The sequence below is a fragment of the Lepisosteus platostomus genome, chromosome 8, assembly GCF_059453375.1.
Source record: "Lepisosteus platostomus isolate fLepPlt1 chromosome 8, fLepPlt1.hap1, whole genome shotgun sequence".
NCBI classification, from domain to species: Eukaryota; Metazoa; Chordata; class Actinopteri; order Semionotiformes; family Lepisosteidae; genus Lepisosteus; species Lepisosteus platostomus.
The window spans coordinates 43,285,694-43,299,248 of NC_142618.1; the positions used below are offsets into that span (position 1 = coordinate 43,285,694).

At 37.7% G+C, this 13,555-nt stretch overlaps 1 protein-coding gene across 1 annotated transcript; it reads left to right on the top strand.

Moving 5' to 3' along the window:
- Nucleotides 1–380: 380 nt before the first annotated feature.
- Nucleotides 381–11,515, top strand: LOC148657377 (secreted frizzled-related sequence protein 4-like). Its single transcript, XM_088643602.1, has 6 exons — nucleotides 381–1,349; nucleotides 1,949–2,026; nucleotides 2,154–2,219; nucleotides 2,492–2,690; nucleotides 6,018–6,081; nucleotides 8,812–11,515. Exons 1-6 carry the CDS (start codon nucleotides 905–907, stop codon nucleotides 8,962–8,964), a joined length of 1,005 nt encoding a protein of 334 aa, XP_088499728.1. The 5' UTR covers nucleotides 381–904; the 3' UTR covers nucleotides 8,965–11,515.
- The last annotated feature ends 2,040 nt before the right edge of the window (nucleotides 11,516–13,555 follow it).

The window sequence follows — 13,555 nt, forward strand, 5'->3', positions numbered from 1 at the left end:
AACTTCCTTAGAGACTTGAGCTTTGAATATTAAGCGCAATACGCACTGCAGATCTTAACTATATTTTTAGCACGTGTCTTTTGAAAAATGTAATTGCTGGAAACTTCTCAGGTCTACAGATACCCTACAGTACCGATAGCTGGAAAATGAAATCGACTACCAAGAACTACAATACCTGCGAGTAACAAGCTCTTGCTCCTGGTGTCTTAAACTAGCAATGCAGACCTTGGTTAGCAAATCAGTCCTCGGATGGTTACAATCAGTGCATACAGGCTAAGGGCTGGGGAAGGCTGCATTAAGAACTAAACTTGAAAAGAAATCATGAATTATTGGATAAGGAGCGTGTGGGTGTAGGGGGAGGGAGGGGGCGTTCAGACCGTTCATATTTCCTCCTCTTAAATTTCGACCGTAGCCCTGAGGCTGACACATTGATTGAGACAGGTAGATTGGCCCTTCGATACGAGGAGCGAAGAGCGGTGCTAAGCGTTTACAGGGACAGAGGATTTAGTGAAGCTGTCGAGGGAATTGAAAGGAGATGAGGATGATGTCACTGAGTCTGGAAAATAATAAATGATGCAGCCAAAAAAGAAATGGAAAGAACCGGCGTCACTTGTGGAGTTGGTATTCATCCCACGTTAAATTAAGTCCTATAATTTCAAGGAACGGGTTCCTGTGGCTCAGTCTACAAACGGACAGCCCATATTGATAAATACATATTTTGACAAAAATCTATATGCGTCCTTTTACTGTGACTTCATCAGTCTTGTTGGACAAGAACTTTGGGGATTTATTGTCAAAGTCCAGCCGAGGAATTATTCCTGCATACAGTACGTGGTCTTGAACTTCAAACTTGCGTATAAAAGGAATTCTTTTACAGGTGATCCCTGAAGACTAGGGTTTGAACATGCCCGCAGTAGTTGCTGCAGTACTGGGTTTGTGGATAGGTGCCGCAGTGGTGGTCTGCGGTGCCCCCTGCGAGCCGGTGAATATCCCCATGTGTAGGACCATGCCGTGGAACATAACCAGAATGCCCAACCACCTCCACCACAGCACGCAGGAGAACGCGATCCTTGCTATCGAGCAGTACCAAGAGCTGGTGGACATCAACTGCAGTGAAGTGCTGCGCTTTTTCCTCTGCGCGATGTACGCTCCCATCTGCACCCTGGAATTCCTCCACGACCCCATCAAACCGTGCAAGTCGGTGTGCCAGCGAGCGAGGGACGGGTGTGAGCCCATCATGAGGCGGTACAACCACAGCTGGCCCGAAAGCCTGGCATGTGACGAGTTACCTGTGTACGACCGGGGAGTCTGCATCTCTCCCGAAGCCATAGTTACGGACCTACCTGAAGGTAAGTTTCTACTTTTAATACTTTTAATTTGTACAGTGCCCCGCCGCGTTACTGGAAGTATTGAACGCCAAATTCTCCAGTTAGGTATGTTACCATCTCATGTGTAATGTCAGTTCTGTTAGGTAGCTTGCTTAATTGGATTTCACTTCCGGTTTGTTACTTTTTGCTAACATATCTTTATGATTTTAACATAGATAAAATACCTTATGATATTTGATTTTCGGAATCGCACCAGAGTGGATGGAACCCACTGGTATTTAGATTGCTAAGCAAGGCCTCTCCCACCCTAATTCTTGATAGCTCCAAAACAGTTAATCGTAAATTCATGAAGTGAGCCAGTCTAATTCAAAGAGTTGAATCGTACTTAATGTTTATTTGGTCCCAAATTATCTTAATTTATTTAATTTAACAAATCACTTGTTAAATTGATTACAATAAAACTGTCAGAAAGTGGATATTTAAAGGCGATGTCAAATATCCTTCTGAATGGGGCTCTTTAGAAGAAAGTTTTGGAGACCTTTGGTTTAGTAGAAACAACCTGAAACAACCATCACCCCAAGTTATGTGTTGTATTTTAAAATATGCTTGTATTGTCCCAGATGTGAAGTGGGTCGATTTTTCCCGAGATGTCATGCTAGAAAAACCACATGCGTCAGATTGTAAAAGCTGGAATTCCGGTGAGTGTTAATGCTAATTTTCTGGAACAAATATCTTTTATAAAGGATGGAGTGTTTTGTTTAGCATGGAGTGAATATATGTAAATAAATTGCATCACTACTAGATTTTCAATTTATTTTTGTGCAGATCGCTGCAGGTGCAAAAAAATTAAACCAACGCTGTCAACATACATGGAAAAAAAATACAATTATGGTAAGTCATTAAATTGTGGTTTTGCTTTTGGTTTTTTCATTGTATTCGCAAGTGCTGTACAGTTCCAAAAAGCAACTGTTTCTTAAATCATAACGATAATAACGTTTAGACTGATGAAATACAGTAAATTCCTCATTACAGTAGGAACGACACGCCTGTGTGTTGGTGTATGTTTCCATGACATAGAATTGGCAATGAAGAACTTCCTCGGCTGAGGGTTTTCTCATGAGTGCCACCGTACAGAAAGTCAGCATTATAATCGCGCCTTGCAGTTATTCACGCTAAAGTCAAGGCCGTGAGTCGAAGCGGTTGCCATGAGATAACGACGGTGGTGGAGGTGAAAGAAGCGCTGAAGTCCTCCCAGCCCATCCCGCGCGCTCACGTCCCCTTGATCACCAACTCGTCCTGCCCGTGCCCGCAGCCGCTGCTGAATCAAGAGGTGCTCATTATGTGCTACGAGTGGCGCTCAAGGTAAGCTCCAAGCTCCTAGTTTCTAAACTAGAAACGTCATGCTGCACCTGCGGTAGTACAAGTAGCTGTCGAGGACTTCATTAACACAAATGTGAATTTAATTAACAAGCTGCTGGATCGAAGTACATACAGAGTATCATGTTAGGGGTTTTTTTTTTCAACTCAGACGTTTGGGATTTTATTGTGGAATGCAAAAAAAAAAAGGCAACCTCTAAAATACTGAAAACAGCTGAGACAGCCAAGCAGTTGCAATTACTGTAAATGCTCGGTTTAATGGACTCCGCCTTTAACTCCAAAATCCACGAAAGAGGAATGTTATCTGGAAAATCTGAAATAGAGGACCTTCCCGCAGTAACGCGGAAAAGCAAATAACAAGACGAAGTTTTGTTTAAAATTCAGGAATATCAATGGTGCTCCGTAAGCGTAGGTCAGAAGTTTATAATGAGTGTTTCATATACATTATATTTACGACATACGAAAAAGAGCTTGTATATTTGTGATAAAACTGCACAGAAATAAATTTCATTGACTGTCTTGATTGCAGTTGCTATAAATAAGTCAAACGATCCAGAATCATACATACTGTATGGTATACAGTATGTATACAATAAGCACATACGGTATAATAGTGTGTTGCTGGGCTGCAAAAACTGATTTACCAGTCATTTGGAAATAACGGACTCTGCTTTGCCCCTATTATTCCATTTAACCACGGGTTTAAAGTAATCCTGTTACCAAACCAGTTAAGGTTACAGCTGTGTAAGACAGAGCTGGATGGTAACAAAATCCACCCGACAATGTAGACCTTCAAGTTTAGTGAGGAAGGTCTGGCTGAGGCCTACATGGGTTTTAGTTTATTTCATCCAGACTGTGGCTGAGGACAGCATTTAACTTTTTCTCCTTGTTTGTCAGGGACCAGACATTTTCACAAATATCTAAGTGACAGATCACATTTTAAAGTCAGATGAATATGATTAAACCCTTTTATTTGCATAGCATACAGCTTCAACAGCTGATTATAAACTACACATTTTTATTCTTTGAGACCATGGCCGTATGACGAGTTTTCCAGGTCAGGACTCTGTTAGCCACATTTAGACCAAAGCCAAGATTTCATCAAAACTGTGACTCACCTGTCAATAGCATGAGAGGCATTCAGCTTGCTAGAGATTTCCTATTTCAAGACATTGGAAAACGCCTGCCAAGTAGCAGGTTAGGAATTTGTATTTTACAGATGAATAAGCATTTAGATTTAATATCTGCCCTAGATCTTATTTTATTTTCTTTTGAGGTTATTTATTTTCTTAAAATGTTATGAAAGTATCAGCAGTTGCCTTAATCAAATGAGATATTAGCAGATAAAAATAGCTCAAGCACACAGAGAGAAATTGCAGACAACTCAAAAATGGCTGATGAACACATTTATTTTATTCTTCCACAGTTTCAGCTGTCACTTGAGGAATTCAAAAACCAGAGATAGTCTACATTGTTTAATGTATACGTAATATTTACTTATAGAGAACATTTAACTTCATTAAAACTTTGAAAATGAAATAACAAATTCTTAGAATTGGTCAACTTTAAAATTTGCCTCTGCTCATTTAGTGACTAAAATACAAAATATTTTTTTTTTGGCTGGATCATATTTTCATGGAGTCCTGAAAGTAAAATTCATCTTGCTTCCAAAATAATTTCTAGTTTTATAACGATATACTGTATATGGACAAAATTCAGATTTTTATAGAAGAAAAGGGAGGAAAAACATAAAATATGTGAAATACCCAAAAATCTGTAATGAAATAAATACAAAAAAAAAAGCATTTTAAAGAATGGAAAAATAATCTCTGATCCAATTTATTACTTTAAAAACAACCTTAAGCTATGTATGTAAGAAATAAATGAATATTTGAAGCACATGTTTGAAAACTAATATATCCTTAACAGTTTAGAGTAAGATAAAAAAAATCCCTGACAAATAGCAAAATAGCCCAGATGACAGTTCATTGTTTTCATCATGTATTGATGTTCATAAGCAAATGCTGTTGAAGCTGCCAAAGAAAGTAAAAAAGATTTAGACAGAATCGAATATTGGGCATACATCTGACAGGTGATGTTTAATGTAGAGAAGTGCAGAAATATTGCACGCAGGTGGCAAAAATATAACTATGATAGTATTGAACCTATTTCATAGGTGGATTTGTCAACCTAAGCATCATTTACATTGCTAAAAACATTCAATTTAATTCAAAGGATATTATGTTAAGATTAAAAAGTGCACCAGTAAGAACACCTTTGGAATATTGTTTGCAATTGTTGTTCCTACATTATTAAAAATATTGCTGCTCAAGACACATTTAGGGACAGGTTTAAAGAAGTAAGCCTTTTTAACAGAACAGAACAGAAAAATCTGTGGGGACCTGATTCATGTATTCAAAACCCCCAAAGGCCTTAATAAAGCCAACTCAGTGGACGTCTTCAGAATCTGCACTGAAATACAAAACTGGAAACTTCATGGAACAACACTTACAAGTGAAACAGGAGACATTTTTCCACACAAAGAAAGCAGATCAGAAAAGAGTGACAGGATACCTTCATGGGCTCAAAGGAACATTCTACTCTGACGGGCTAAAAGAGCTGAATCTTTTAAAGACTTTGATGTAATATGACTGAAGTATTCAAAATCTTGAAAGGCAGTGACAACATCAGCTGGAAGGACCTCTTTAGAAACAACGGTGGATGTGATTAGATCCTCAGATCTAATGGCCTCCTCTCTTCTGTAACATTTGCTATCTTTTTGTAAGAGCTGAGAGCTCACTTACCTTACCACTAAAGTTAGCAACATGATGAAAGCTACTTTATCCAAAATACCTAGAGTCACATTTGAAAAACACAACTCTTTACACAAAAAAGGACCAGTGGTGTCATGTGTCGTTTACTTTAATTCAACCCAACTCCCAGCCTTGCTTCTGTCCCCACACGAATGCTGAAAATAGTTCATGTGAACCATCTAATAGAGAGTTAAAGAACTAATGGGAACACAAGTGTGGCTTGTACATAGAGTATCGTCAAAGCCATCGCGAAAAAATAATTCCTGAATGACAATCATTCAGTTTTCTAAGATTTTCTAACAAAGCACTGGCTAGATTCAGACCTTCCCTTCCTGTGTCGCAGAGGTTCATAATAACCATGAATTTTAGTCCAGTTGGAGGGCATTCTGTACCACATCTCAGTCATCATTAAATGTTTCTGTGAAAACACTGACTGTTGCACATTTGCGAAACTGTTCTTTTGAACAGCAGTGCGCTTAGCTCTCCACTGTCCTTTCAGACTGATGCTGCTTGAGGGGTGCCTTGTGGAAAGGTGGAAAGACCAGTTGGTAAAGAGATATAAGGTAAGCAGTGCCTGCAGACACAGTCTTCATACTCCTCCTGTCCCATTTTTCCAAGACCTCAAGTGTAAAACATCTGTTAAAGAATTTGAAGTCTTGTACAAGCCATAAGAAAACACATACTGTAGCTCATCTTTTTTTCTAGCTTGGAAAATTGATGGGTGTTATTTATCAATTTGTTTTCAGAGTCTCTTTCTTTTTTAAGAGTTTCACAGTTTTGAATGTGTTGGCCGATACTGTATGTCAAGCTTCCTTGGCTAACACAAATCACCAAAAATGGGATGTTCGCTTTCATCATATTATTGCCTTATCAACTGTGATGCTATAACAGTTTTGTGCTCTCAAAGTTAATACCAAACAGGAATTTGAAGTCATGATAAATGCATGTTTGTTTCAATAAACAAATATTCAAATTTGAGAAAAAAAACAGAAATGTGACGGAAATATGCTAGATTAACGGCCTCGTCTTATGAATTTGTACCCATTCATAAAATCAATTCTTGAACTTTTGTTACAATAAGGATCAGTTATTACTTGAAATGAAGGGCATCGTAACCTTTTCTGATATGTTTTCCGAAATAAAAAAACAGTTCTTTTTTGGAATTTCCTGGGATATTGATGCAGACTAGGTTAGGCACATTATGTGATATGAAGGTATGGGAGTAACCCTGCCAAAAGAAACAGACCGAAGAAGATGTAGGTGTCTCATTGAATTAGTGAAAGTTTAAATCATCTCAATATATTAACAAGCACTGCTTAAATATTTTTTCATATGCATTTTCATTGTCATGACAGTCTTCATTCCTTAATACAGTAGATGGTATATACTGTACAGTGATATGATGGTCTCTTATAAAGTGAGATGCCTATTGGACCCTTATTTTCTTTCAGTGAATATTTGAACACACAATCTGTGTGAGTTCACTGGCTTCACAAATACTGTACGTCCATTTTCTTTTTAACTATATACGTGTACTCATTTCTCATTTCGTATAGTACTCCTATTTTACTAAAAACATTAAAATTCAAGAATCATTACTGGCATTTACGGGGTAATACACCCCTGCGAACATATTTTATAGTATTAAAAGTGTTATTTACTTTTTTGAAAATATTTGATTTCAGACACCAGGAATGACAAAGCAGAAAATGTTCAAGAAAAGTACAGGAAAAAGTTGGCAAAAACACATTCTAAAGTATGGTTTAGATATACAATGCCTTCCAAAGTTATTCACTCCCTTCCAATGATGCTTCACTTTGATGTATACAGATGTTTTTGTCCCAGTTTTCCTCTAACAAATATTGATTGTACTTACCTGCATACATTTTACCCTCAAATATGACAAGATTCCAGGTCCCTACTGAGGAAAAACAGCCCTCTAATGCAATTCTGCTACTAAACTCCTTGACAGTAGGAATGGTGTTGACTGGGTAATATTCTGTGTTGACATTTTGTAATTTAAACCAAAAACATCCAGTCTAAATTAATTATATCCAGTTTTAAATTGAAACCAGTTTCCTCCATTAATTGACTGCTCAGTTTGGAGGAATAGCCTGATCTAATCAGTGTAACTTTCAATTTCCTAATTCCCCATGCTCATAGATTTTTTCAAGTATTTTTGTTCCTTTCTCCTGATCTGTACCTTTTTACCACTTTAGCCCTGATTTGTTCTGAATGATCCTTTGTCTCAATGGGTCAAGCTTTGCTTGAAATTGTCAACTTGAATTCGTCACCACAAAACAGGACAACATTGGTAGGGAGTAAATGCTTTCAAAAAGCATTATATTGTAATATTGATCATATTTGGAAAATATTTTGAAATTGCATCTACAGTATGTTTATAATAAGTTATACTCTGGTATAATTTTAAAATCTATTTCTTTACATATTGAAATATCTTTAAATTGTTTTTTTTCAAACATACTGTATTACTCCCAGTAAATTAAAATGTACTTGTGCAGGATGTTTTGTTTCTATTTCTCTTCCCTGTGGGAATGAATGTGGCAGGGCTGTGAAACACAATGTTACATATGAAGAGATATATTGAAGAACATGAAGAGATTAAAGTCATGTTAACGCCAAGATAACGGTTAACTTTAGATTCTGCCACAATTAAAGGTTGACGAGACCAAGGATTAGGTCACCACAGATAATTTATAGGACTGATTTGCACTAGCCAGGCATAAATTATCTGTGGGTGTTAGCTTGTGCATTAATGGGAACTATAAATCACATCACAACAAAGCATGTCTTAAAATTGAACTAACAAGGTTGAGAATGTCTTATATAACAGACACACTGTTGGAGATACAGGCAATTGGCCAGTATCATAAACAGCTAAAGAGAATTTAACTTAATTCCTGATTTAGTTTTTGACTAATTTTTTTTTCCAGGAAAGTACAGAGGACACATAAACTGTACACAGGTGGTTTCATAAGATTATCATGTCATTGACAACTCATGTCATTGACAGTGTGATTGAAACATGTTTTTCTTTTATGTGTACTTTGTAGATTCAACTTAAAAATACTTTTCAGAAAGTCACAATCAACATGGGCGACTATGCTATTAAAATCTCAATTTGTTAAATGTTCAGTACCTTTATATTTTAGATGGGTACTATGAGGAAATGTATAGCACACGAACAAGAAGAGCACATGACAATGGGCAAAAATAAAAAACAAATATATATTTTAATTAGTGTGTTAACACTTATAATCTACTCTCCTTAGCGATGGGAGCAAAGACTACAGGAGCAACAAAGGAACCCCAACACCGGCAGCCCCAAAGTGAACCCTAAAAGCACAGGTTCAGCCTCCGGTACCCCCAAAAAGACCGCCACGAGCAAGAACACCCAAAGGGATGGGAAACCCAAAAAATCATAAGCTGCCAAATTTCTATTACATGATGTTACAGTGGAGGGTTCTGCATGATGACTAGTGGCGTCTGGCTTCACAAGCCAGGCAAATGGTTGACAATATTTCCATGGTTTTCTTTTTTGGGGGGGAGGGGGGGTGTGGCTATTATGCTACCTGCCAAGTTCTCTCACCGTACAGTGCCAACATTTTTGCACTACATTTGTGTTTTGTTTCTCAAGCTCCTTTGTGTTTAACCAGGGTGACACCACCTAGTGTTGCCCTTCATGATTGCATCTGGTTATGCGTTAGTGACACTCCTGTGTGCTGCAAAAAAAACTTTGCAACTAAGTAGATTTGACGTTTTTTTATTGTTTCTACATATATTGATTTTTTTTCTTTTTTTTTTAAATGTATTATATACTTCAGACTGGCTTCTGTTGTTTTCAACTTATTTAAAAATTATTGAGAGATGAATAGTGGTGTTCCTTAGGGAATTGTGCACAGAGTTCATGCAATGCAAATAGGGGAAGGGTTAGGACTGAGGTGACAGGCATGAATGTGATAGAAATGTCACCCCTATCGCAGTGTGTTATTAAAAATTGTTGCACAAATCCAGCCTCTGCTTTCAGCTGGAAAACAGCATCTGCTTAAGAGGTTGTATTTTTAAGAACCCATAAACTTACTTTTCTTATGGCACTTTTAGTGAGTTAGTGGAGTAAAAAGAGGAGTTCCCCACCTGCACTTTCCTCTCAGATTTTATATTTTGTATGCCATATTACCATGTGTAATAGTTGTATTCATTTTTCTTTCTGCAGTTGTCAAAATAAGAACTATTCCATTGTTAAATGGCTTTCCCTGTTTTCGTATTGTTGCATATCCTACCATGTGATCACTACTTGAGTGTGCATGAGGATGTACTGTAGTTTTTGCGTCTTTGAAAAAAACACGCATTTTGGTGTTGTCAGTTCAGAAGATGGTCAAAGTTCGGCACGACTGACATACAGAACCAGGGCAGAGCTAGTGCTATGAGCTGGACTATCTCATACTCATTGAAAGGCCATATGAGCATTGCTAGTAGGCTTCTGGATAGCTGGAAAATAGGAGTTATTTTTTTATATTTCACCATTATGCAATGTCTCTTTATATGTGAATGGTGGCAGTCTGAAAACTCCTATCTTTTCCATTTGTGGTGCCATCCTGGGAATCATTTAAACTGAAATCAACGAAAATGTAATGTTTCAACAGCTTCCTGCTTTTCAAACATGGTTCCCCCATGCACATATATTCATATAATCACTTGCAATTATAAAGCAATTAGGACACAATGGAATATGCAGCTTATTGCTTGATAGATGTAAGAGCAACATTGTACTATTATAGCAGTGTCTCTTTTTTAACAGAGAATTTTAATCTGCATGGCCAGAATCCTCTTGTGAATGAAATGTAATAATAATCTCTTTCAGGGGGCTGCAGTCCTAGTCCTGCACTTTTTAGTGGGAGATTTGAAATAGTCAGTAAGAAAAGGTCTGGGAAATATGGTAACACACTGGCGGAAAAAAACTGCAGGCCCCTGTTCTAGAACATTCAGTGTATGTAACCTGATTCTGTCTTATGTTTTATGGTATGTTAACTCAACTCAACATCTCAACCTACTACAGGATCAGGAAAACACAAAAAGTGACTTGTGTTGCACACAGGATTATAATTCTTGACAACTAACACTCTCAGTATTAGTCTCTGCTTGAGTGCAGGGAAATTAAACATAAATAAAGCCCTGAAAGGGCCTGTGATTAGCGTTTCATTTAATTTAAGAAATGCGATAGATTTGTGCATCACTTCAGACAACTGCTCATTGTCTTTTGACTGTGAACACTGCGCTTTCTTGTTAATTCATAAAGTTGACCAAGTTCACTGCCAAAGACTTATCTGTGGAGGTGTCAGTAAATGTGAAGTTTGTTATATTTTTTCCTCTCTAAGCCTAAAAGCAAATTAATGTTGTTGATATACAGTATTTCCTAAGGTTCTGATACAAAAGTGACTACACACACTGAAATATTTCTTCCACTTCGCTACATTACTGCATAGCAAAAGAAGACTCAGTTGTGAGACTTACACATGTATTGGTCTCAAAGCATTGAGAGTCTTTCATTTTTGCTGTGTAATAGATGGATTTAGGAAAGCACTTTAGTGAGTTTTGTGACTTATCGTGATCACAAAAGTTTCCACAATCTGCATCTCCACAAGATGACTTGTGTGCAACCTCTTTTCCTTTTGCCTATTTTCCCTAAGGTGCAATACTTTTATTATTGTTATAACTATTGTTTTTTTGTTGTTCTTTTAAAAGCTGGCTTTATTGCATGCTTCGGTGTTTTATAACAAGTGAACAAGACTGCTGGAACAGCTTTTTAAATGTCTGCCACATCATTTTTTAAACCGATTTTTTAAAGCAATTTTTTTTGTAAATCCATAGAAAACAATTGTAAAAAATTATGCCATCCCACAATGTACAGCATTCCTTCACACTTTAAAATGTAAGAGGTAAACATTCCTCCTCTGAAATAAAATATATCACATCTGATGTCCACTGTGTCTTCTTTCTCAGCAGCTATCAAACTTATAAGGACCCATGTAGACCCATGTCTGTCTCTATGAGCATGATGGTGTCATATACTGTATCACTAGAACTCTTTTCCATGGCAATATCATACGTCTGATAAGCATTAGTCACCATTGCATTGATTTGCTAAATATAAATTTGTAACAGAGTACAGGAATACATATGAACTACACAATATGTAGATTAATATCTAACACTTCCATCTCACACAGTGTTCAGTCGTTCATCTGTCCATCCATCTTCTAACTGTTTTACCTAATAGAGGGTCGAAGGGGAGCTGGAGCTTATCCTGGCAAGCAATGAGTGCAAAGCAGGGGAGATCCTGGAGAGCTATCGCAGGGTCCACACAGACACAAACACACACACACTCACACCAGGGATGATTTTCCCAGAAGCCAATTAACCTACCAATATGTCTTCCCTTCTCTTGTCTGTATTCCATCCTCCCTTCTAATCATTTAGCATCCTACCCACCGATGTAGAGCCTCTGCAATGTCTGTGTCTTGTGTCCTTCTCCTGTGCTGCTGTCCTGCCAGGGCCTGCCTGGTTCTTGATCTTATTCAGCCCTCCACGCACATCCAAACATGCTGCCCAGTCCATGCCGAGTCCTTGTTTACAATCCTCGCTACCCATGGTACCTTAACTGCACTGCTGGTTCTTTGAGTGTCTTGGTCCTTGCCCAGTCAGTGCTGATGACAGGTCCCAATCCCTCTCTTTCTTTCCCACTGGTGTCACGCTTTCCTCCTCACTCAGCATTGAGGTTTCGGATGTCTTGAGACCCGCCTAGCACCAGGTCACCTTACGTCTGTGGCATAGGTTTCTACCCAACATTGTCTGACCTCCTGAGCCCGGGCTAAAACCCATCTCGCCGCTACGCAATGGTCTTTTTTCGCTCTCCTGCCATTCCACGGCTTGTCCCTTCTGACATCCGTGATACCATGAGAACATGGGGAAAACTCCACACAGATTGGACCCCAAGTCTAGAATTGAATCCAGGCTCCAGAGCTGCAAGGCAGCAATGCTAACCACTGCTCCACTGTGCCGCCCTAGTTATCCTATGCCTTTGTAAAATAATGTTTTTGTCATTTTTGTTTGATGATGAATATGTGTTTGAAGTTATTTAAGCTAATTCTGAAAGTGAATTGTAGGCTTTAAAGTAATGAAAATGTTCCCTGCCTCTTTAGTTAAATAAGAATTGCTTCGGAATGTTTCTAGATTTTGAAGATTCAAAGTTGTGGAACAACACAACTAAATAGATGTCAGCTACAGCTCACTGCAAAATGTATTACTCTGGCTCCAAAATGAATTTTTATGTTCAAACTCGTGGACTTTGAATCATTGTTATGACCCAATAAATGTCAGTGAAATCATCTGGTCAAAATTCTGTATAAGCTAAATCAGGTTTACGTGTTTTTTTTAACAAACACCACATTGACAAAAGTGTGTTTTCGGCAAAACTAGTGAAACAAGGCAACTTTTTTAGACTCTTGATGTAGGCAGAATACTAGCCAAAGATTCTGTCAGCACACAAATATGAATCTCACATGTGTCTAAAAGAAAATTAAGCTTCTAGCTGACATACTGTACCTATTTCTGTCTGCTCATGACGTAGTAGTTGAGATATATTGAAAAAATCATGAATAAGATATTTCTATTTACAATGCAATCAATAAAATCATGATATGAGTACAACATTTACATGTGCATTTCAATTATTGTTACTGTAAAACTGGAATTACTATTTTGCCACAATAACTTCTGTATGTGCTCAATGGGAATATTCACAAAATATGGAAATGTGTAAATTCAGCATTCACAGCTCCACTGGCAACAAAAAATGTTAAACCAATTAAAACAAATTAACAGCCTATTACTTCAGCAGAGCTTAAATGCTAGTGTAAATCAAGTGACAGAAATCATTGCATAAACCACTCCAGGAGGCAGACTTTTCAAGACTGCAGTGATGTAATAGACTGGAGGCATCACGGCTAAGCAAATAAT

Bases quoted from the DNA above. Each gene is read 5' to 3' on its own strand.
- LOC148657377 (XM_088643602.1), top strand. From the start codon at position 905: ATGCCCGCAGTAGTTGCTGCAGTACTGGGTTTGTGGATAGGTGCCGCA. The intron at 2,691-6,017 runs GTAAGCTCCAAG...CTGTCCTTTCAG, and splicing joins TGCTACGAGTGGCGCTCAAG to ACTGATGCTGCTTGAGGGGT. The intron at 6,082-8,811 runs GTAAGCAGTGCC...TACTCTCCTTAG, and splicing joins AGTTGGTAAAGAGATATAAG to CGATGGGAGCAAAGACTACA.